Source organism: Triturus cristatus, chromosome 5_1 (assembly GCF_964204655.1).
Source record: "Triturus cristatus chromosome 5_1, aTriCri1.1, whole genome shotgun sequence".
NCBI classification, from domain to species: domain Eukaryota; kingdom Metazoa; phylum Chordata; class Amphibia; order Caudata; family Salamandridae; genus Triturus; species Triturus cristatus.
This window is the reverse complement of record NC_140587.1, coordinates 987,528,190-987,554,715: the sequence shown is the minus strand read 5'-3', so window position 1 is coordinate 987,554,715 and position 26,526 is coordinate 987,528,190. Positions and strand designations below refer to the sequence as shown.

At 43.3% G+C, this 26,526-nt stretch overlaps 1 protein-coding gene across 2 annotated transcripts in view; it reads right to left on the bottom strand.

Annotated features, from left to right (window-relative positions):
• Window positions 1–26,526, bottom strand: part of SEMA5A (semaphorin 5A) — a 1,729,347-nt gene that overhangs the window by 158,172 nt on the left and 1,544,649 nt on the right. For both annotated transcript variants that reach the window (XM_085606095.1, XM_085606096.1), the window contains one exon: window positions 21,394–21,619. In XM_085606095.1, coding sequence (XP_085462221.1) covers window positions 21,394–21,619 — 226 coding nt within the window. The remainder of the gene's footprint in view (window positions 1–21,393; window positions 21,620–26,526) is intronic.

Here is a 26,526-nt window from a genome sequence, read left to right as displayed (position 1 = left end):
GCCCTTCGCACATCTGGGTTAATATCAATCTGCAGCTATGCTTGCAACATAATGTGATTGTGAATCTGGTATGAATAGGTATGATCCTTACCAAAAACACCAAGTAAATCACCGTAATGCGCATGAGCAAATGCCTCAGAAGTCTACTCGCTCAGCAATGGAGTCCGCCGAGGAGGCTCACGGTCACACTGCTGGAATCTGGGGGAGTCTTCTTCATCTTAATGGAGTCCAATCTCCATGGCATGATTTAAATCACCTCCCATGACACTGCTCCAAAACCCTCTCAAGGGTTACCCAAGGACACTGTCGCTCTTTCTTTTTCATACTCCTAGTATGAGCATTTAGAACATTTTGAAAGCACCATAGGGGCAAGATAACTAAAACACTGAAAATAATATCCTCCTTGTTTTCAATGAAGAAAGCCTTCAAAGCAAGCAATGTAATTAAGATCACAAAATCACCCCGCTCTCTTCTCTTTATCACCCTACAGGACCCCTTCACCAACCCTTCAAACTACACAGCAATCTCAGGCTTGAATCAGGCACTTTGAAGAACAGTAGGAACTCATGGACAAATGCCATGAGAACACCTAATGGTCCCATCTGCACAGAAAACGAGCAAATCTGCCAAGAAGGTAAAATATTTGACCCAGATGTTGAATAAATGTCCACACCCTAGTTGTCCACTTGGCCTTCACTCTGGAGTGACTTTCTTCTTCACCAACTAGAGCAGCGTTTACAAACATAACACAGCTTTTTAAAATGGCATCAGAAAAAAATTAGTAGAAATAGTTTGGTTCATTGTTTCTCTTTAACAAAACAATCTTACTTTGGTATGTTGGATGTTAGAATTTAGGAAATAAATATTTTGCTAGTGTGGACTATCATTTGACCAATCTAGGCTTTCACAAGTGTAGTCAAATTTACTTGAACAAATTAGGATTCAAGCATTGAGATCTAAAATGTAAACGCCAGAAATAAACATCCCCAGCAGAAAGTGCAGGAGCAATGTGCAAACTGCGCAGAAACAGAAATTGATAGATGGGCAAAACTTCTAAACTGTGGGTTGAAACCAACGACGCCATCTAAAATAAAATAATATTCAGAAAACACACAGGTGTTCAATCCATTCACAGACTTTGCTACTCTGGGAAGCATTAACAATGCAAAGGGGACAAACGACCTCTTTACATGTTATTGAAACTAGGCTTTCTATGTTGTGACCCTTTAACTTGTACCCAGCAATGCACGCTTGTGACCTGTCAGCATTGCCTGGTCCAAGGATGCACTGCTCCTCGCACTATGCTGCCCACACCTCCAAGGAGCTGTGGATCACCCTTCATGGGCGTCCAGGGTTCTTGCGCCAAGAAGCAGATTCCAACAGCAAGGTGAGAGAGAGGTTAACAACCAACGCCGCTCACTTTCCTGCAGGCTTGCTCCCACCATGAAAAGTGCACTCTGCTTTGAATTTGGTTTCTCAGGAAGTCTGGCTCTTATCCTTTCAACCTGAACTCTCGATGATAGGGTCTGGTTCACTCTGGCTTCCGGCCATCACCCACTCCCTAACTTGGAGTAGTCCATAAAAGTCAGACATTTGTGTTTGATGCAAAGAGGCTCTGAAGGTTCCAGGTGTCTACTAGGTATCTACAGTCTCACAAACTCTGGGCTTCCCAACCCACAGTACTATCACATTCATACAGGAGCAAATGTGGCTGCAATCGGCCTCGTGACTGCATCTCACGAGTGTGATGTGAGGGTGAGACTCCTCCGCCAGTAAGGACAAACCTCAGAAACAGTGGCTAAGGTTGGCTCATGCATATGCATCTTGTCTTACAAGCCTGAAACCGGTGTATGGCGGCTGAAATTGGACATAAAGGTCTGCACCCGGCATACGATGCAGTATCGAGTAATGCACATTTTTTATCTGGGATATGATGTCAATACTCCCACGCGAGGCTGCGCAGGCTGATAAATATGATGGATGCAGTTAGACAGATTATTCTGGACTCGCAATCAATAAAAACATCGAAACCATCTTGACTCCACACCGTACCCAGTGTTAATCTCACGTGCAGATGGTTAAAGCCATTAAACAGCATCGCTCGTTTAGAAACCTTCATGAAAACAAACAATAGAAGCCAGGCGAGGCGTTCATTTTACATATGTGTGCATTGAGGTGGATGCAGTGAACCTCTGGTGCCAAGCACGTCTGCTAGATAACTGAGAAATCCAAGCAAATAACAGTGAGAAGGGAAAGGGAGAGTAAAGCACAGTGGGTGTAAAAGAATACATTGTGTTATATTGTAAGACCGCCTTCTTTCTTGCTACCACTTGAATTAAAACAACTTAAGTAATAGCTGATATGAAACCCTGACCACCCTCAAGACCATCTCTGTGCACCTGCCATCTGATCGAAGAACTAAAGTAGTTCAACACAACCCCCAGCCCGCAGAGAACACTACTCCCACCTGCCTGTATCACCTTCAAAGTCAATAGCATCATCTTCGAAAGCAGTGAGGTCAAGCACACAACTACACCTAGCGTGCAGCACCAGCATCCCAGGGCCATACATAGCACCGGCACAAGCGACTTCACAAGACTGAAAGCTAAGATATACAGGGGAGAGAAGACTATTTGACAGGCATCCCGTGGTTGTGCACTGCATACCAACAAGCCTACCCCATGCCAGTATCTTCACGCTCTATTCCTCCACTGTCTTAGCAGGATATAAATTCCCCTTTCTTCAAGAAACATCTTGTCCTTGTGCCCCAGTGATCAGATGCCCAGTCAAGACCTCCCCTGCTTCTTTTGGAACACTCGGTTTCATTCTCTAGCCCCCTGTAAAGTTTCCACTGTGTCCCTCCCTCTCTACCGGAGTCTACCAGCTGCATGATGAATCTGACATTCTGTATCTTGCTTGCCCCTTTAGTGCTGTACAAGTACACTGCTGATTTACATGCAACCCAGGAGTATAATGCTGGCCCTTGCAGCCCCTGTGGCCCAGGGTGGCTCAACCTTCAAGAGAGACATTTTCAGTTTAAAGGCTGCAAATTGATTCCCACCCAGATGTCCATGAGATTTGGGAGCCTCGGGGGCCCGTTACTCACTTTGCAGAGGGTCCCATCATTTTATCTTACACCACTGATGCAAATTATCCAAATATAACCTATACCATGTATTGGTGCCAGAGGCTATCAAAAATTGATCCTAATTTTGTTTTTTGTAACCAAATGTTTGAAAGGAAAAATGTGGACTATAATAAGGGCCTACGTATTGACATATAGTCTGCAACTAATATACATAGCACAAAGCATAGCAAAAAAAGTTATTAAGCAGATTTACCAATTTAGGGCCTGATTTAAGCGTTTCACAGATGAAACTCCATCAGTCAGGGTGGCGGAGGACATTACCGCTGCCATGCTGATGAACTATGATCTGTTAAATTTAGGTGGCTGCTTGCTGGCTAAGCTGTCATCGCTGTTCCTTTAAATGAACAAAAAGTTTGGTGAACGGCTGCCATTGGTTTTGATGGCCAATCACCAAACTTTTTTTTGTTTTTCAGTAACAAACTCCCAAAGCTGGTGTTTATTTCTGAAAAATAAAAAAAGAAAGAAGAGGAAAATCGATGCGGCAACCTTCTGTCTGTTTTTCCCACTGCAAACTTGCAGTACGGTCAGAAAACCAACGCATCGCCATGCTGCTGCCGAAGGATGGACAGCGCCTGTTCCCAGCAGGGAGAAATGACACCGATAATTTCAACGCTGTGCATCGACCCCAGTGAGTGCGGATTTTTCACACATTACACCTGTGCGCCAAGTCAACATCGGCATTGAGCTTCAGTAAGGAACCGAGCCGCGTGTCTGGAGAAATGACACATCACCTCCCGCTCTGTAAGAAACCAATGCATCGCCTCCTCATGCAGTAAGAAACCAATGCATCACCTCCTCTACCAGTAAGGAACTGATGCATCACCTACCCTGGGAGCAAGGAACCGACCCATCACGTTCCCTGTGTGTAAGGAACCCACGCATCACCTTCCCTGCGTGTAAGGGACAGATGCATCGCTTTGCTTTCCGGCACCACACCTCCCCGGCGCCTGTTTTCGTCTTTGGTTTTGACTCATCCCAGGTACTGTGTGCTAAAATTGATGCACCCATAGTTTTATAAGGACTTAACTGTTTTAAACCTTTCAAAAGTAATATCTTGATTTGTGTATGTTGTATTTTTGTTGTTTTGGTTTTATTTGGTTTAGAAAAAGATTATTTTCTAAACGGGTGTGGTGTCCATTTGTAGTGTTTCCACTATGTTACTGTGCGTTTATGTACAAATACTTTACACATTGCATCTGAGATAAGCCTGACTGCTCGTGCACCCCTGCTACCAAGGGGGTAAGCAGGGGTTATCTCGGGTGTGTAACTCCCTTACCCTGACTAGAAGGACCTTGGACAGGGTGCATACCACTGCTAACTAGAAACCCCCATTTCTAATCCTTAATAGGGTGGATGCTGTAAAGTCCTTCCTCTGATGACCATCAGAGGAAGTTTTCTGTCTTATGCTCCATCCAATTCAAAATGAGATGGGTGAACCAACACTTTGCAAGAGCAAACTCTAATATGGCCCTAAGGTTTTATTGACAATTCAGTCATACTTTTTGACACCACGTTCATATCACCTCTTACAAGGATCTGCCATTGATCTGCAGTAACAAACTAACTTTGTCTTTTTACTGGAAATTCTGCTTTGCTAGATTCACAAAGGAGAGGGTCTGGGTGGCACGATCAAACCACTTTGTCTACATTCTCTAGTGCCTGTAACCAATTCCTTCTCTTTCTGCGTGCACAATATAAACATATGCATTTCAGAGGAATATACGCACCTTTTCCACCCTCATTATTACTTTTATCATTCTTTTAACCTAATTCTAGAAATAGTGTACTATTTACACGTTCACTCCTTTGGAAAACACTTCTATACTTACCCTATTACTAGGTTTTACAGTCAAAACAAAAATGAGTCCGTTCTTGTTCAGGCCATCGTGCTGCCAGCTGCAGGGGACCACAACCACCAGACTCCCTAGCGCCGGTGGGAGGCGCCAACCCTTTGCTTCGCGCAAGGAGGCGCTCCTAAGGGCTTGCAGGCTCCCGCAGGGCGGGAGTCCGTTCTTGTACAGGCCCTCGTGCTGCCCGCTGCGGGGGACCACAACCACCAGAGTCCCTGGCGCCGGTGGGAGGCGCCAACGCTTTGTTTCGCGCCAAGGGTGGGCCCGTCTGCGCCCGTCAGAGCCCGTCAGAGGCTGGGCTGGGCCACTCGCTTTAATCCTTGCTCTTTCGGATTCTGCGGACTTGAAAATGAGACATTGTCGGGTCTAAGGTTAGTGCTATAAATCCTTCTCTCTACACATACTTGCATCACTGACTTACCGAGCTATTTCTTTATACTCCTCATTCCTGACCTGTCTGACCCAGCATAAAACTAAACAAATTGTTTGTTCCCATCAGATATTCTTTTGAACTCAAGTTGTGAGACACCAATCCTTCAATTTTTAGACTGTCTTTATGCAACTATAGACCGAGGAAGTTTTGTGTTATAATTGCATTGAAAAGGAGATATTCTCCTCGCAGGTCTTTAAATCACATCCCTTGGACCTTCCCCTCCCGTTTCTTCTGATATTATTAGGGGACAGAGGGAATCACACCAGGAATTAAAAAATAAATGTATGTTTTGGCTAGCCAAACAGAGGCAATTCTCCTACAAAGAAGCAGGTGAGATCCTTCTAATACGCAGAGTTGGCTGGGTGGGATCGAGACCTAAAAATATACAGGGGGATTGTATAGTGATTAACTTCAGAAACCCTCTGGTAACCTCAGAAATTCTAAGCAGGAATGATTTCAGACAGGAGGAGGTCATTAAGGCCCTTCCGCTGGGCTATCTTTACCCTCCAAGGAGACCGCCACAAATCAGAAGACAGAATGGTTGGGAGGGGGGAATGATGACTACATTGGCCTTGGCAGTTATTTTTCAATATTCAACATCAAACAGATATGGCGCCCTAGAGGGAGTAGATTGACTCACATCCGAAAGAAATTCGGCGGGGGGGGATCCTATGTCCTAAGAGAGCAACAGAGGAAAAATCTGCAACTCGGGGAGGTCTCTGAACAGACCCTGGTATCAAGGTGCAGTGAGATTAGCGGGAAGCTGGTTGGAAAGAAACTGGACAAAATTGACAGGCTTAATGAGGCCATAACAACTAGATTACCGCTAAACTTATCTAAAGAAATTGCTCTGATGCCATATTTGAGTGCACCCGAGATCTCATACCCTCCACTTCCTTTATCTACCATTACAAACAGCAGGCTGGACCCACCAAGGCTGTGGGTTTTATCCTGGAACGTAGCCGGTTCTCCCCACAAACGGGATCTGGGGATCCTGAGAAAGGTGGCTATTCTGTCAACACTGTGTAGACTACCATTCATTCTTACTAATATACTGTTACCATAGAGTGCCACCTGTATATTCGGAATCATTGGTCGTGCTATTCCCTTCGGAAAGAAATACATTTGCTTTATTAAGCGACAGTTTAGCCTGTGCTTGTCTTTTTATGGACAGTTAAACGGTTTTATGAGCTTATATAGAAAAAATTCCCCAAGTGCATAAAATTAACTTAAAATTCACACTCATTATAGATGAAGCCTATCTATTTTTAAACCGATTTATGGTTACATTTTACGGGCTTTTACTGTTGTATTGCTCTAAGCTGTACACGCATTATTAATTGATTATTTCTGTAAGCTTTTCATATTTATGTTACGAGTTCCCTAGAGCATTCCCTATGCCAACCAATACATTGTGATGTAGCTAGCCGTATGTCTTATTAAATCACTGAAATACATCAAGTAACTCATCAATATTGACCTGTAAAATAGGTCCATTATGGTCTGGCCACTCATCTCTCCTTCCCATTTGCCCCCCCTCCCCCCCCGTGTTCCCTTCATCCTCCCACCAGCCAATTACATAAAATATGTGCTTGCCCTTGGGAACTTTAATTACATTTGCTGCTGAAAAAAACCTTGATGTTTGAGGGTTGGAGATTCACTTCGCTTGGGTAAAAAGCCTCATTAGGAAAATCGTGTACATGACATACTAGTGAATGTGGGGAGGGTAGCATGGTGCAACAGCAACTGGGTTTGTCTATGTGAAGGGTAGAGGTGGGAGACCTATCAAAGTAACAGAGCGAGCTGAGCCAGTGCCTAGCCAAGGGTCAGTTCTAGGTCTAAAATCCTGTGCACATGTCAAGCCTATGAAAATATTTAGCATGTGACTTATGCAAGAACCCTCATGTAAAAATATGATAAAGTTTTTTTCCAAAATTCAAACAATGGTATTTCTTTAACACATGGAAGTATCTCGCCTTAGTGTATCAGATTATATAACTGCATTGAGAAGTATTTATTAAACATGAACCGTGAAACAGCCCAGCCCCTGCCCTGATGACAATGATATTAGTGAACTTAGAGGCAAGTCGGTTGTCAAGGGCACCGTCTTATTATAGATGGAGGGACATTGTTGGCTATTGACTTCAAGATAGGTTTTTGTACTCACGTATTTGAAGGATCTCTCGTGAGTGATAATGAACAAAAAGCAGGCTCTGTGAAATAGAGTATGTGTCTAGGATCATGCAATTTGGTAAAAACGGGGAAGATACGATAGATTCCATATTTTCAAGTTTCATACGGTGTTTCAGCCACCAGAGGGTTATCTCTTTCTGACATCAAAGGTTAATATTTTGGACAACGAGATTAGAGCCTGGGTGACAGGTAGAATTCACGCTTTAGATTTAGGCAGTTATACATAATGTGAACCTTGCTGAAGGACGTAAGAGCACTTCGCAACAGACTCGGACTAAGGTTTCATGTTTTTTTGGCGTACGCAGATTTGCCACGTTTCCCAAGATGTTGAGGCGACGCGGGATTCAAACCTGGAGACCCATGCCCCATGTTACAAACTCTAGCTAATAGTCCACATTGACTCCCATGAAAGCTCAGCTCGTTCTTGGCTCAAGGGTCCAAGAGATCCTCAAGCTGAACCAGAGCCAGGCATTAGCTTGAGCCTGGCTCGAGCTTTCAGTGGCTCACCCACCTCTAGTGTAGGGGTGGTGTAACCCGCCTATCCCGATAAGGTGCCTACTTTTAATCTACAATAAGTTTCTGACCAAGAAGTACAAGAGAACAATGACTGTTAGCGTTAACACCTTTCTTCAACAGATCTCATAAAGACAGAACTCTGATCACGTGTGACAGTGCCTATGCATGCAACTAATCAGCCTCAGGTGCATGCCACCGCATAGTCCTCCTCCAGCTGACTAACTCAGATATACATCCTCAGTACACCTCCTGAACGATAAGATATGTACGTGACATTGGCACAACCAATGTGCAAATTCATGACTGGAAAGCTATCAAAAACTAGTGCCCAGCTAGAGATGAACCAACCATGACTGTCTTTATGTACACCTCCCCAGGCCGCCACAGATACGTCTAAGTTTATGGCATGCTTGTTCCTTATTTAAACAACATAAATCTGGCTTTAACGGGCAGATGTTTGTTGTTTAAATGATTGATGGGTGGAGGATGATCTGGCTAGAATTTTCCCTCTAAAGCTCCCTGTTGTGAATATGCTTGTTCCTCATCCCATCTTCCCAAAGTGAAGAATTCTCTAGAACTCTGGGCTGTAGCAAGAACAGTTTTCTCAATTCACAGCTAACAAATGCATCAAGACTGTCAGATATTCATGAGGCTCTCGGCAGAGAAGGATCAAAAGCCCTGAAAGTCCATTTGATCAAACCTGCGATTTTTCACGTTAATAGAATTGCGTTCGACAACAAGCAAAGGGCTACCGGACTTGCTTTGTTTTCTTTTGTTGCTGTCGGTTGCTTTATACATTATTAAAAGATCTTGAACAAATTCCATCAGATTAAGACATTTTTTCTTTGCCTGTCATAACAAAGGAAATAGCAATAAAAGATCTGGATTGCTCTCTGAAGGCAAAAGCAAGCACTTCTAACAATACCAGGGACTCTCAGCCTTCTTTGTCAGTGCTATGGGCACATTAATTCGGTGTATCACAAGCGTGTTCATCATTTGATCAGCCTTTGCCACTAAGCAGCTGAAATGTACAAAGTATTTGCACAAGAAGGGAGCCACAGCTAACAATTAGACAGGCACTCTCCTACTCTGACTGTAAAACCCCCAATGAACTGCAGTAAGTAGGCACAGCACCTGCACACCTTGCCTCTCCGGCCCCAAAATTATTCTGAGGTGGCGCGGATGAAGAACATGGCGCGGATATCAGCAACAACCGGCAATAATTATCGCTAAGCGCACTTAGCGCTAGGATAATTATCGCCGGCTAACGTGGATTTTTATCGCTGAGATAGCGTGCTATTAGCAACGCTTATCTCAAAAGCGATAAAAATCCTAGCGCTAACTGCCAAACGTGAGATTATCGCTGGAAACCCAGCGATAATCTCACAAAGTTTGGCGTTAGCTTGATGATAGGGCCTCACATACTTAGCCATGATATCCACCTTCCATAGGATATCATGGCTAAGTCAGTCCTGAAGCAGGCGAAAGGAAAGTAGCGATAACAGGGGTTATCGCTACTTTTCTTGCCGCTATGCTTCATAGCGTGGGGCTTGATGATAGGAGAAATGTCGCCTAGCGACATTTCTCCTGTCATGTCAGGTCAGGAACGCCCACTTTGCATCTCATTAGAAATGCAAAGCTGGGCGTTTACAATATGGGCGCTAATGCAAGGTTTCATGCGATAGCGTGACCTTGCTAATTAGGCGATAAAATTATCCCCGCTTTTAGCCCGAAAACGGACGCAAAAGCGCCGATCATTTTATATCGCCTGGTTGCTGATATGCCCCACAATTCTTTAGAAATTCCTCTAAAATAAACGCATTTAATATTTAAAAGTAAGGCATCAGATTAGTATTGTTTATGACACGACCGAGATGAAATGTACATTTTGAGAGAATCACCTTGATTATTTGTAAGCAGAGGTGTGCGTCTGAGTCTGCGCATACATTTGTTTGGCTGTAGTCCTGTGATTAAAAGGAGGGTGTTGAACTCACAGAAAAAGAATTATAACTGTATTTAGCCATGAGTGAGTTAATCCTAAATTCTCGAATCACTCAGAATTTTGTATAGGAGTATTGCCTTCACCGTAACAATTGTACAGCGTCTTATAGTCCTATGGGAACACTGAAGCGTCCCCTGGGGGTCGTGTTGATGTTTTTTTTTTTTTAGCTTTATATAGCGCAAACTCGACCCGAAGGTATTGGAGCACTTTACATGAGCTCCAGTTACGTTACACAAGGTCACATACATTTTTTGTAGGCACGGGGAGATTAAGTGATGTGCCCAGAATCACAGGATGTGGAGTCGACCCCTGAGGCTCGAACCTTGGTTTCCAGCACTAAAGTCGGCAGTCTAGCCGTGAGACCACATCCTCTCTTTCTGCTTTACTTATTTGGTAGAGTGTGGGTATATAGAGTGACACACATGGGGAGTGATTCACTGCCATTCAAGTGACGTTCGGAGTGGTCCAAACCTGGGGTAAACATGCTGTCCTTAAGCACACAGTGATACTGACTTAAGGCAGAAAAAGTCATATGTGAGTGCTCAAACTTTTTATGGTCGGAGTTTGATTTGTAAAGCTGCCATTTCTATCCTTCTCCAAGAATAGCAGGGTTGGGAGAAACTTAAACTACTGGAACACTCAATCTAGCTCGGAAGAAAAGGTTTAGCTTAGCCGAGGGTCTTCCCTGTAACAGAATCATCACCAGCTGCTTTTCTTAGCAAGTGTGACTGACAGTAAATGCATAGGTAAAATCAATCAAACCCAGTTAAGAATAGGACTGAGTAAAATTGTAATTACTCTGGCATAGTTTGCGTGATTTTGTGAATTTCATGTTGTACTTCTTACATGAAATTCCAGAAATTACACCATTAAGTCACTTTATGTAAGTATGCACCATTCACAGTAAAAACTGACCACTAACGCATTGGAACAACAGAGCGCAACCGGCTGTTGTACGCGATGATTTTTCTGTAAAATTGTCCTTGCGCCAAAAATTGATGCAAGAACACATATCATGCTAAAATATAGCGCAAATAAAATAATAAATGATGGGACTTTCAGTTAGGTAAATTCAGATAAAATTGATATAACGGAAAAAGAGAGCAACTGAATTGATGAGGTTAGTGGAAAAAAGAGAAAACCCAGGGGGAAACCAACAGGAACTACAAGATAAAGTATTCTTTCAGCAAATTTCTAAACTTTGATTGCTCACAAGCTCCAGCTCTTTAAAATTAACCTTGACCTGATGCTGAACAAATTGTACATCTGGGCCAGCTAAAAACAAGCATATCAGTAGAAATGTATACAACCCAGTCACTTATATGTAGAATTAATATCATTGAAACGAACTAATTATGGACAGGTAAAAAGGACAACAAAAGTTTCATTTGTTCTGCGGCTGAAAAAGCAGTTTAGAATTTGGCGCTTTGACAAATTTCTAGGTGGTAAGGTTGCTAAAAATAAAAAACTGATAGTAAGGAGGGTTTATTCTTGTAATAGACACTAATTCTGATGCTGATGTAGGTGTGATGAGGTTGTGAAGGTCTTTAATTGGTACCCACTACTGCGCTACCCTCAGCACTTTCTTACCCAAGGCAAATAAATGCTTTGCAGATCTCCTTAAGTCACAAAGGCACAAATTACATGAATTATTGTTGAGCAATATGATCAGGGTTGCAATGCCAGTGCCCAAGTCTGCCATCTCTCAACGCAACTCAAAAGCCAACTAGATAGTGCTACTCCTAGTCCCAGGTCACCATTTGGAATGAATACAACTGCTGTAAGGACCGAAGGCTCTGCACTAGACAACACTACTCATTCTGTCACCACGCTAAAAAGAGCAAACTTGAAGATATTGAGCAGGAACGTCTGGCAATCTAATGATTCTCCAATGGCCCACGAATCCCATTCAGCTTTTTCAGAGAAACTCAGAAGTCTCCCTCAAAGAATTGTCGATTACCCTATTCAGGACAAGAGATCTGGCACATGTGATGTCCCTACTCGTTAGGCCCTTTTTAGGGTTAGCGACCTCTATGGCCTCTCAATCCGGTTGCAGGATCCTGCACCGGCTGCTGTGGCGTTGATGCTCATTTCACACAAATTAAACCTCAACAGGACACACTTACAAATATAAACATAGCAGGTGCCCCAGCTGAAGCACTACTTCTGTAAAGAACAATTTATTCTAACTCCTGGGTTGGCAAAGGCAAAGCAAGTGTGTTTTCTCTGCAATTCCATATTGAAAGTCGACCTGAAATGCTTGAGAGCCTAGTCTATAGTTCTGTCTTTAAATTGCTACAAGTATTCAAATGTACAAATCACTTGAAAGCTTTGCTGTTTGGCCCCACCCACCTTAGTAGTATGCAAAGGTCTTCCTTCCTTTTTCCAGGATTAGGGACAGCTTAACAAGCACCCCCCCCCAAGCATGTTTCCTGCCGATTCTGGTGAGGTGTTCCTCATGCTGAGGAACATGAGGACATCTCCACCAAACAAAGAAGCACTTGCTTGATATAGTTAAGAAGAAAGAGCCTTGTGTGGTGGAGATTTACCTCTTTGTAGTTTCGTTGTACTCTCTGCAGGAGAATGTATGTTATGACATATTTCTGGATAAAGAAGCATCGGGAACAATCACGTTGCCAAAATGCACACAGGGTCACTGGTGGCATTTCCTCGTGCTCCATTACGTAGCTGTTGTGTAGAATATGTACTCGACATTTACTCATAGAGATAGCACTTAGTCATAAACCAGTAGAAAGTACTCCACCTGGGTAGATATGTGTGCAAAACTGTGGAGTCTTGGTTGATTGAGCTGTAGGTGCAGTACCGTTGTGGCCCAGTCACTCACATAGCTACAGATGCACCCACACAAATACTTAGACACCCATTCACACACCCACTGACAGACCCACTCAGACACCAATATACCCACTCACAGATCCACTCAGAGACCCACTCTCGCACACACTCACAGACCTACTCAGACACTCTCACACACACTCATAGACCCACTCAGACACTCATGCACCCCCTCACAGAGGCATTCAGATACTCACAAACCCACTCAGGCACCCACTCACAGATCCACTCACTCTCACAGCCACTTACAGACCCATTTAGACCCTCATGCACCCACTTACAGTCTCACTGAAAGACTCAGGCACCCATACTCACAGACCCACTCATGTACCCACTAACAGACTGACTCACACTCTCATGGAGGCACTCGCAAACCCACTCAGCCACTCATGGACCCACTGAGACACTCATGAATCAACTCGCACACCCAGTGAGATACTTACGCAACCACTCCCAGACTCACTCACACACCCACTAACAGACCCACTCAGACACTCTCACACCCACTCACAGCGCCACGAGATACTCATACACTTACTCTCAAATGTTACCAGTTACAGTTAGGAAATATCATTTAAAAAAATGTTGAAATTCACATAAAAAACAATGGTTACAGGGATGGTTTTGTTAGGAAATAAAATAAAAGCCCTTCGAAATTCACTGAAAAAAAACAAAGGTTAAAGGGCTGTTATACTTAGGCTCAAATTTCTCTCGTTCTGAACCAGTGAAATTCAGCAGTTATAGTTACCTGAGCTAACTATCACTAATGCCCCTGCAATACACTGCTTATGGCCTCACATTTTACATCACTCATGAAATGATCAGTGACATCACTGATGACATCTCAAATAAAATCACTGCTAACATCACTGATGACATCATCCACAGAGCCACTCACATATCCACTCACACCTCTATACAACCTCTCTTACACCCACTCACATACCCATGCAACCACTCACATACCCATTCACACATCCATACAACCACTTATATACCCACCCACTAACCCATACAGCTACTCACACAGACACTGACTGTACAATACATCCACTGACACACCCACTCACTTACCCATACACCCACTCAAACAGCCACTCATTCACCCATAGAACCACTTACACACTCAGTCACTCACTTATAGAGCCACTCACACAGCCACTCATTCACCAATACAGCCACTCACACATACTCATTCACCCATACAGCATCTGACACACGCACTCCCCTACCCATACAGTCCCTCCCACACCCACTCACTAACACACCCACTCATACAGCCAGTCACTCACCCATACATATACTCACACACCCATATAGCCACCCACATACCCACTTGCACACCTATATAGCCATTCAGACACCCACTCCCACATGGATACACAGTCACACAGCCACTCACATAATATATGTTAGAAGTAGCATGACTCATTACTAGTGCACCTCTTATACTAATCTAACTTTTTTAGTAAGTCAGTATATATCTTTAAAACTCATAAACTCTTAGAAAACTCTTGCACTCACTGGATGATGTCATGAGTGATGTAATTTGAGATGTAATCACTGATGTCACTGACCATGTCATGAGTGATGTAATATATAATTTTGTAACCTTCATTTTTTCATAAACTACTGAACAGATAAGCACACAAACATATCGAGCATTACTGGATTCCACATAGACAGCATTTCAATTGCATCTGACAATAAACCACAATGTGTGCTTATGTGATTGTGGGTCCCTCCTCAATACTACATTAGAACATCATGACTAATTCTATATGATTGTGTAATAAATATTTTTTTATATAACCTATCTAGCCCTACATTGGATTTGTTACTTTTTCTTTGATATAATCTATTATTCTCGATACATGCAATTGAGTGTTATTGAAAAAAAAATAGTTTCCTTTAGAGCAATATTCCTACTGTGATCGGTAAGCACCCAGGCTCTTTTTGAGATTACAGGTTTGCCCTACTTGTCCAACATGCTTTTCTTTTAATGGCACATTACCATTAATTCTCAGCAGGGCTGGTATATTTTAATCATTACTATTACTGCCATCACTTTGAACAGGGCATGTATTCTGAGGATTTGCATTATTAGCACACCCGAGTGGACCACCTGCATTCTAAATGGGAAAGAACCACAAAGCTTTGGCAGTGCTGCTGGTCTTTCAATAGTTGCACACAATAACCTATTTCAAATATAATCAGTGAGGCAAAGAATTAAGGTGGCATTTGGTCAGACTGCCTCTCCCACCCTTTACAGCAGGCATGATCCAAACTGTTGTAGTGTTCATACATCGTTGACACTGATGTCTGACATGTGATGGTGACAGTTCCAACTATGCAGGCTTTTCAGAAAAAGCCAAGTCTTAGAACACAAGGCTGCTATTTTGGTGTATTGTGCCCAGACTCACAACAAAAGCTGGAGCGGGAGTCTCCAACTAGATGGAAAAGAGCTTTTGTAGCTTCTTTGGTATCATATGATGTCCTCTTATGCAAAGAGAAACGACTTATGTGGTTCTCTCCTACCACACTGAAAATACACAGTGCTTCCAAGTGTGTTTCCAAATGCATACAACACACCAAAATGTAGCACTCCTCCAGGGACAGAAGCAATTGAAACTCTATCAACATTTGGTGAAATACGGTGAACACAGTCACAACATGTATGTTGTTTGCTGAATAAGTTGATGTGCTCATTTTTAGGTCTCGCCTGAGCCAGAGCATGCATTACCCTGCAAGACATTTAGTATTGGGGTTTTCAAAGAGCTACCAGACCTCGTTGGCCTCAAGCTTGCGTTCACTCGAGCGTGCACGCGCACAGCCGCCATCTGCCTCCCTTCCAGCGTGATCAATGCTGCGCGTGCACCACTCACGTCCTTACCACAGAGCGTGTCCTCGCGATCGCGATCACTTTCGCTTACTTTTACGGCCGCGCGGCCAATGCTTGTTTAAAGATGCTCCCTCCCCTTCCCGACTTCATGGCCGGCCGGTGCCCTTTATGCTTGGTAAGACATTTAAATATGTTAGTTTCTCTTTAAATAACCATGTGCCTTTCTATAGTTTTGTACAGCGTGGCGCTCCTGCACACGATATGTTCCATCTACACCGACTGCTGTGCTTCATACTTGTAAGAGCTGAAAAACTTGAATTAGCGGGGTTGCTTTCACCATCACTGCCCCAGCCGGCAGTGGAGGCTGGGCTGCGCCTTTGTTGCCTCCTTCTCTCCTACCCCAGTTGCCGCCCTCACTGGCTCGCCTCCTCCGTGATTTGAGTTGCACCGGCCGGCAGTGGAGGCTGGGCCTTTGTTGCCACCTTCTCTACTCCCCGGCTTCCCCAGTCCCTGGTTTTCCTCCGAGGAGCTTTCAGGAGTCCCGGCGGTGAGGTGGAGCCGTGCCTTTGTTGCCCACCTGTTCCCACAGAGCTGTGATTACTGCATCAGACGTATCAGATCATGTGAGGTTTCTGCCGCCAGCAGCTCGGGCCCTTCCCTCCCAAGACAACCCCTGGGGTCCGGCGCACATCAAAGGCGCCGCTCTTGATTCCACGAGCAGGTTTCAAAAGGAGCTCAACTGTTTCATCTGCAGGTTCATTGTGCTAATCAGCCAGCAGCACTCAGAGAGGAGGAGGGCGGGGATGAAGCATGAACAGAGAGGAAAACAGCCTGGAAAGGGACTAAGGGAGGGAAAACAAGAACCAGTGCTGCGCTTTAATGAAAACTGCAACCTAGGATGGGTAACCCTAATTTTCTGCAGTCGGCTCACCGTGTGAAGCCACCGACCCTGTCAACTGAGTAAAACAATTATTCACGTTACACCTCTGTGCAAGGAACGCTTCTGCGCTTGGAGTCGCATGCTGCTATCAGTTTATTTTTATTCTTAGTTACATTATAATTAAACCTCTCCACTTTTACTTCTACACGTTGTCTTTTTACGCCTTTCCCTTTTCTTGCTGACACATTCTCCCTTACTCTTTCTCCATCTCTCTCTGTTTCACTCCATCTCACTGACTCTTTCTTTACCCCCTCTTCTCTCTCTACCCCATCCTATCCACTCCAATTAGTTTCTGTGCCCTTCCCTCTTAGTCTTCCATTCTCCTTTAGTCTCTCCCTGTTTAACCTTTCCTCTTCCTCTTCTTTTATTACTCTATTTTCTCTAGACTTTTCACTTACTCCTTTGCTCAAAATTCCCTATCTCTAGTTCCATTGACCTCTCCACAATGCTCTCTCCTTCTCCCTTTTCTTCTGCCAACTGTCTGCACATCTCTAGAAGTGTTCCTCTCTCTCACTCAGCCCATACCTCCCTCTGTATTTTACACTCTCCTTTTCCTTTTTTTGGTCTCTTTCTTTCGAACCTAACTCCACCTGAGAAAAATCCTTCTTTCATTCTTTCGCCTCCACTATCTCTCTCCCGTCTCTATATAATTCATTAACTTGCACTCTCTCATCCATCAGTCCTTCTCCATGTATTTCTTCCTCCCTAAGTCCCCACTCCCTCTTCTAATCCCTCCTCCACTCTTTACCTGTTTCTCCTTCCCATCTCTTTCTTTCACTCTCTTTTTCTTCCACCCACCTCCAGATTTCCTATTTCTATACTCCTCCCCACTGATCTCTCCTTCTCCTACTTCCATAGCTCCTTATTTCTCTCTAGCTGACACCTCCCCTAAGCTCTACTTTCCTATCACGTACTTTTCTCTCTTACTTCCCTCGTTTGCTCTCTCCCCTTCTACCTCTCCCACCTCACTATCTCTTCCTCCCTAGCCAACTCCCCATTTTCATCTCGGTCTTCTCCACTATCGGTTTGGTTCACTTTCTTGCATTCTCTTGGTCTCTTTCTCTCTCACAGCATTATCTCTTCAATATTTTCCCACCTCTGTCTCTTACATTGTTTCATCTCGCTGTTCCTCCATCTTTCTCTTTTTACCACGCCATTTTCCTTTCTCTCCCTCCTCCCCTCATATTCTCTCCTAATTCCCAAGTTCCATCTTTATATCTTTGTTTCAGTTTCTTTGTCTTTCATTCTCTATCGTTCCCTCTGTCTTTCTCTCCCGCTCACTAATTCTCTTACTGCCAATTTCTGTCTTTCTGTCTCTCTCATTTCAATAGTTATTGGGATACTTTCCACACAAATTCTCTTGGACCATAATCAGTCGTGCAATTTGGTGCACATACTCTATGCTGTCTAACTTGAACTGTCCCAGTTGCCCCCATACGATCCAGACTCTCCTTGGGTTACAGACGTTTATGTTCCGTTTCGGCATAGAATGAATAACCATATGTGTGATGAATGTACAGTGGGGATTTAGCTTCCCTTGGCATAGCCAATAGGTCTCGCCTTTGGGACCTTATAAGTGTTCAGTTATCCAGCACAATATCCTTGGTGCAACAACATCAACTGTTGCATGGCTAAACACTTATAAGGTCCCAAAGGCAAGACCAATTGGCTATGCCAATGCTTGTTTAAAGTATGTTTCATTACCTCTGGTACCCAATAGCTATTGCTCGCCTTAGCCATACCTAAAAAGCCTTAATGTTACAGCAACTGCTATAACATTTCAGACTGGATGAGTAAATGGAAAGAATAACAGAGAACCGTACACGCCACTTGACATCTGCACTTCAACAGTATACTATTAGCTTTCAGCTTATGGCATTTTTCCATTTCTAAGGCTGCCTCGGAAACCATCCTGTCGGTGCACCAGAGGCTTGAGCTCACATAGCAGTGAACCTAAGACCCTTCTTCCATCGCATCATCTTAATTCCAAACACACGTGATCTTGAGCAACTCCCTTAACCTCTGCACATTGTTCTGCTCTCACTTTCCATCTACACAATTTCCCACTTTTCCTCTGCCAATCTTGTAGGTGGCCCGAAGCTTCTGCAGAGTTAAAAGCGTAAATTATATCCTTTCATATCTGCTACCACAGGCCTCTCACGACCAGAGATAGGAGAGCACATGGATATGAGAGATGATTGCAAATGACTGCACATTCACATTGAAAACACTGCTTTTACACTGGAAAGCTATCCCGAGCTACAGGATGAGCAAGAGAGGAAGAGCGGATCAGATAAAGCGAACATATACAGTGATCATTTAAGGCATGGTTTCTGCCGCAGCGTTAGGCTGACTGGTGTATTAAATAGTTTAAGACTTGAAGCAGCAATATTTTATCACCCTAGACAGTTGAAAATGGCTGTTTGATACGGAAACTGTAAAGGAATGTGCTGTGTTTTGCTGAAAATTAAGTCGAATTTGTAGATGTCCCTAAAGAAACTACAGAGCACAACACACTATAACATGAGAGAAACAAAATAAAATAAATGTATAAAGGCGCAAATAACAAAGCAGCAACCATAACAACCACAATACCACACAGCAATACGATGCAATAATGGAACACATAAAAATAACATTACAAAAAACAATACAATTCCTCACCACCACAACAAAATGCAACACAATAACCCACAAAAAAACAGCAGTCCACCACAACACAGCCCAAAAATCGTAACACAAAATACAGCAGTACAGTGCAGCACAAAACCAACACAATAATAAATGACAAAATAATAGTAACTCAAACAACAGAATAATGACACAACAGAACACAGCAACACAAAAAATACACAAATACAATACACCATAAGTACACAAAGCACACATTTACAACAGTAGAACAATGTACAAACAAACAAGACACAATAAAACTTACCGAAGCCATAACCACAACACAACAATTTACCACACCACATCAGAGCACAAAATCACAAAACACAAAACAATTTCAAATATGTGCTATTTTATTGCTTTATGAATGTTTTATTTCTTGTTAGTTGCTGCCCTTGCAGTGATTGGCAACATCTATAAAATGCTGCCTAAAACTGCTATTTTACCACATGTTGTGCTTCAAAAGCGCTGCCAACAAACATGATGTAAGGAAAATATACCATGCACCCAGGGCCGGCTTGGCGCTGACCTGTGAAGGGGGGCACTGACCTCAGGGGGTGCAATGTGTCTAGCAATAACTTATGATTGGAGAGCTGAGGGGCACTTTTGCCAGGTGGTAGTGAGAGAATCTGAGGAGGAGGTCATGGGGGTGGGGGCGCCAAAAATGATTGACGCACCGGGCGCCACCAGTGCTAAAGCCGGCCCTGCACGCACCTGACAGAAGGTGTGAGGAGGACAGAAAGGTGAGCCAAGGGGAAGAGCGTGTTTGTGGCGGTCGGACATTCGATGCCTTCCGCTGCTGCACGAAGCACGAGGCCGTCTGAAGGGAGGCTGCGTCAGCATTTGGCGCGCAGACAGAATCTGCGTGAACAACTAGCCCGTAGCATTTTTTATTCAAGCCCGGCCTCCGGATGGGCCCGGCCAGAGAACGCATGAAAAAGTGCAGCAATAAGGACATAGTGGGACACAAATACATTACAAATTAAGAAAGTTCGAATTCTGAGAAGTACAGATTCATGAGTCAACACGTTTACTGATAAAGAGGTGTATTTAATTATTTAATTCGAATGTTAGTTTACCACTAAGCTATTCAGCAGATGTGATCTGTACAATGATCGCTCCCAACTGCACACTGTTTAGATGTCTTCGTTAGTCCACTTGCTTTTAAATGACAATACATTTTCTAAAGGAACAACAGAACCTGAACGCGCCAGTAACTACTCATTACTGAGGCGCGCGCTGCCTCCGCTGCTTTGGCATTACACAGACCTCGCCAATGCTGCCTCAGTGCGCATCTTCCCTTAGTAACTGCGTGCGGGATGTTAAATAAGGCGTTGCATAGGCATGAGGGCAAGGACATGCTGCGAGACGGAAAGGCCGACACCCGTGGAGATGTTGCTTCTGCACTGACAACTTAATTATATCTGAAGAATGGCTGCACAGCAACACGGCGCATTTTAATCGCACATCTTCGCTTAGGACAGGCTCATAAATATGTTTGGTTTTCTAGGCTTAAGCCCCCGTCCACCTCAAAATAATATCTGAAAATTCTGATTTAGTTCAGAAAATGTATTTCATTGTACTCGTTTTTAGCGAGCCAGAGGGCTCCAAAGACAAGCAAACATCTTGAGACGAAAAACAGAAACAAAGTCATACATAGAGTCTGACAATTCTTCGAAGAAAACTGTAAGATTAACTTGGTCAATGTAGAATAGACAGCTTGTATGTACGAATGTATGTAAGCACATGTTATTTTCGGAGCTAAAACCCTGAGTTCATTCACGGTGGTGGTTGGTAAATTTTTTTAAGTCAGTCTTGAGCTCTTTATGGGAAGTGAAATGCATATATTTGCTCAGGGGTTGACTGTACTGGTCATAATAAATGGATTACGTATGATCCTGAGAGTAAATGTGTTCTGTACCTGCTGCTCTTTCTCTTACCGTCTGTAGAACACCCACTGGTCCCATCGCTGGAGCAGTAGCGCATCTCTATCCGCTGTCGCCCAACCTCCAGGAGATCGGGGTCTGGCAGGCGAGCCTTGCAGGTGTACCGAAAGCGCTGTTCGTAGTGACCCCCGTTGTCGGAGATATTGACTGGTGTCCATGGTGTCCAAGGTGTCGTCTTCTTCAACTCCTGGCAGGGGTTGGTGTTACAAGACTGGTATTCCTGCAAGAGACATTGATCACTTTTAATGGGAAAGACCAGGCACATATATTTGTTACATGTCTGGAAGTCCACAGAAGATGGGCAACGCAAGATTGATAGCCCTTATATTGTCCTTCAAAGTAGCTTTTTAAAAAAAAAACTTTATTTAATGTTTTTCCTTCAAAGACAGTCAGTACATCATAGATCCACGTTTATACATGTCAATCATAACGTAACGATTTGCTTCAGTACATGTCAATCATAACGTATCCTTCAAAGTAGCTTAATTTGAAGGTTCTCGAGACCGGTTGCATCCTACTGATGGACAACCACCGCCTTGCTCATTACACCTGTACACTGAACAACGTGCTTGGTATTTTATTCTTCATTAGACACATTTGCTAGCTTCTCCCTCCCCACTCAAACTCGCAAGTAAAGAAGGGGTATTTAGACTGATGCAAATAACTGCCAATAGGATCACATGTTGGAATGGAAGATACTGGTGCTTGACAGGTTCATTAATACCACGTAGCAAGAGAGTTTGCTTTCATAAACAACATTTTAGTCAAATTTTAGAGCAGGAGTGCAATAAGGTTGGTTGATTAAGTTAAATGCAGTGAGAGTATACTGTAATCAATTGCATTACACAGTCACACACAGAGTAAACATGATAGGCACCCAGAGGAGTAGAGAGATGATGTCTTCTTCTTCATATAGAGAAATGCGGTCAAGAACATGCCAGCTAGACTTGCAGCAGGGAATCCATGCTCTATGCAGGGATTTTGAAGTCCTCCTCGGGGACATCAGCAGTGCAGCTCCTCTCTGCATCCCCAGCCTGCCAAAGGGCACCTTCATATGTCCTGCACAGCCAGTGTGCGCTCCACCATGCTCTCAGAGAGTTCAGGATGAGACCACTGCTTTCTGACAATGCCTTAGCTATTTGGGAGAGCAGATACACTCTCAAAAGTGAGTGATTGTACTGGTAATCATGGTGATGCCTTTGCACACTTTAATGACTACTTGTGTTCATTGTACACATACATTTGGAACTGTGAACCACAAATAATGTACTTACTGGGTGCATTCACTAATCATTGCACGACGAAAGGTGACATAAGGACGGTTTGATTTTTCTTCCATGACTGCAGGCTTGAGCTACACCTATGCACGCAGGACACATTCTCCAAGCTTCTAGACTTCGTTTTAAAAGTATTTTTAATTCCGAACTCATTTTTGTTGTTAGTGAACCAATGCATGCAGTTATAGATCATGTTGGGTTTTCCCTCCTTTGTGCATTTTTGGTAGGAAATGTCTTCTGTTGAGAAGGGAACAAATAAATATCATGATTCTCCCTGGATAAGTAGCGCTTCCACTCTCCACTTGTCTATCTTGAGGCTTTTTCTTATTTTGTTTTGTGTGATGCGCACATCTGGTATTTTACACAACAATCAATTTGTCCTCGTTCTCTAAATTAGATGACCCTTTTGTATGCCACCAATGTCGTCCATGTCCGATTCATTGCTGATTATGCTTTTTCTTCATTTAGCATGGCTTCTCTATCTTCCTCTAATAAACCCTGGCTTCTCTTAAGGAACCTTGATGATGAAATGGGCGGACGGAACCCCATAAATCACACTACTTCTAACATTTGTGAGTTTATACTTTTAAACCTTGCTCTACAATTGTCCTGTAGGAATATCTAGTGAGACTGGATAAACCTTCTCAGTCGTAATCCATGTTTGCAGGGCTTTTTTAAGTGGGATGAAAAAACTAGGGGGTGTCTATCAAAGAGGCGTGGCCAATGTAATTAAGGGCATGGTTTAAAACATGTAGCCTAAAAATCTGTGCTTAGCATAGTGTGCCACCCGACTTGCATTTTGCTGTTTCTGTCATTGCATCCAGATATATGATACAACATGTAACATCATACATACAACAAGGTAGGAATATTGGCTTTGCCAATGGTTGTTAGTTGCATAAGATAAATAGGCAGCAACTATGGCTTGCATATATGATATTAAAAAGTTTCCACTTACAGCCCTGGTGACACCACGACAATGTTGCTGCTCCTGTGTTTCAAAAAGAGAAGGGAAACCCAGAAAAAATGACTCTCTTTAAAGGATTTTCCTTCCCCTACAAAACTTCACCTGGCATGACGTCATGCCGTAACTTCTCCACTAGTGAGAAGTGACCAGTATGAGCAGCGCGCATCGATGTGCCTGCTGTCACTGCAGTCCAGGAAAAAATGGACCGCCTGTGCCAGGGCACAAAACAGAGCCCGATAGAGCCCCGTTTCGAGGCCCCCTTTAAAAAAATGCCGGTGCTCAGCACCGGTGAGACCCATCCCACTTAAAGCACTGCATGACTGTGCACAAACATTGCAAATATTCGAGTAATTGGATACCCTGAACCCAACTCACTACCCTTGGTCTGGCCAACAGATCTCTGCAAACTCTGGCTGCCTCACCAAACGCAGCGAAACCGATGAGCTCACCTTTGTACTTCTAGTCAATGTGGTACTTGCAATTCTCTCTGTTGTAACTACTGCTTGTCTCAACTTAGTGTAATATCATTGATCTTCTCCTTTCTAGCAAAAAAAGTCACTTCCAAGCTGCAAGGATACAAAAATCAAGCGACCATAATATACATTAACCTGCGCAAATAGGATTAAAATCAACCACCCTGAAAGCACTCCACTGGCACTCTGCATGCAGTAGTCTTGAGTCGAAAGGTTGTGCATCATCCACAAACCATACTGAGGCAATGGCCTTACTTATCTGCACAAACTGTCACCACACACAGCAGTCACCCATCACATCAGCCAACGCTAGTCCAGAACGATAAAACGCAGAGGAGATTCTCTTGGTGTCGGGAGACCTACACTTTGGAATGCCCTTGACACACACCTGAGATTGGAGCTGAACCCTTGTGATGCAGAAAACAAAACATTTTAGACTTGACAGAAGAAGGTCACCAGCGAAAAACTTTGAACAAGCTTCACTGACCCAGCTATATAGGACTCCAAGCCCTGCTCAGCACCAAACTGTATTGTCCTCTATAAATAATTCTGAAGAAATTGAAAGAAGACATGCAGTACTTTATGAAACTCCTCAATAAATAAATAAAATACCAAATACTCTTTGGCTAGGAAGCCACCTTCATTCAACATTGGAACTTTAGGAATTCCTGATCTAGAACAGTTTAGTGTATCATACCGAGTATTGCTCTATTTTCATGGTAAGATGTTAGTGGAAGATATATAATATCAGCAACATCGCATTCATTTCAGAAACAAAAGGGAAGTCCTAATCTTTCCTTACATGCCCTAGTGGGCAAAATATTGTTGCACTTTCCATTTTTTTGTCCAATTGCAACTTGGTTGTGGTCTAGTAAGGGATCACTGACATAATATCGTCAGTCAAAATATCGAGGTACCAGAATATCGTGTCCAAAATATCAATGGACAAAATATCGACTTCCTATCTCCATAAAGGTAAGTACCAAAATATCGATACAAAAATATTATTGCTAAAAATATAGGGGGTGATTAGTATAGCAAGCAGATCGCCACCACCCATATGGCGGAGGCGATCCGCCCGCCAAAAGTCACCACCCGCATGACTTTTCCCCCACCACATTATGATGGCGGAGGGGACCCCCGGCGGACGGGAAGACCGTCCACCGGTTTTCCGCCGGTAGGCAATCCACCCGATTGCCTACCGGGCGTAAAAGCACAACAATATGGTGGCGGTGCCTTGCAGGCACCGCCATCCATATTACGATGATGGCGGAGAAGTGCCTTTCCATGACAAAGACTCTGCCATGGAAAGGCAAGTGTTTTCTGCTTTGGGGGCCCGTTGCGGGCCCCCAGGGTGTTGAGGGGTGGGGGGTGAACATGAGGGGTACCTATGGTACCCCTCTGCATTTGCATGCACAAGGTGGCAGGCACCGCACGGTGCCTGCCACGTTGTGCATGCAAATGCGCGGCATGCATATATTGCATTGTGGCGGGTGCTGCTTCCAGCACTGCCCGCCACAATGCAAGGTATGCGGGATGCCACCGCCACCGTGGCGGTGGCATCCTAATTGCCAGTGCGGAACCGCCGCACCACTGGCGGCCGGTCCCAGCACCGCTAGGGTGGCTGGCAGACATAAGTCCGCCCGCCATCCTAATCGGCCCCCAAGTTGTATAAAATATAGTTTATTTTAATGTCTTAAAAAATATATCAAATTAATTAAATTATAAATATAATTAAATAAAACATAGGTAGAATTATTTTAAAAATGTAAAAATTAATAAATAATAAATTAAATGTAAACAAATATTAAACGTGTGTAATTATTTTATATATATATATATATATATTTACTTAATAATATTAATAAATAATTATTGAATTTAATTATAAAATGTTAAAACATAATTTAAATTATAATTACATATATATATAAATAAACCTGTAATATAAATATAAAACATTATTTTATATATAATAAAATAAATTATAAAAATTATATTTAAAAAAATAATATTTCACACTACATTAATTATAACAGTAGGAAAAACATTGCATAGCATAGGGGATACAATTACTATTCCCACTCCAACAAGTGTAACAGTAGGGAAAGTGTTGCATAGCAGGAGGGTAAAAATTATTATTCCTACTCAAGTGAGTGCAACAGTAGGGAAAGTGTTGGATAGCGGGTGGGTAAAAATTACTATTCCCACTCCAGAGAGTGCAACGGTAGGGAAAGTGTTGGATAGCGAGTGGGAATAATTTACTATTCCCACTACACTAAGTGTAACAGTAGGGAAAGTGTTGGATAGCGGGAGGGTAAAAATTACTATTCCCACTCCAGTGAGTGCAACAGTAGGGAAAGTGTTGGATAGTGGGAGGGTAAAAATTACTATTCCCACTCCAACGAGT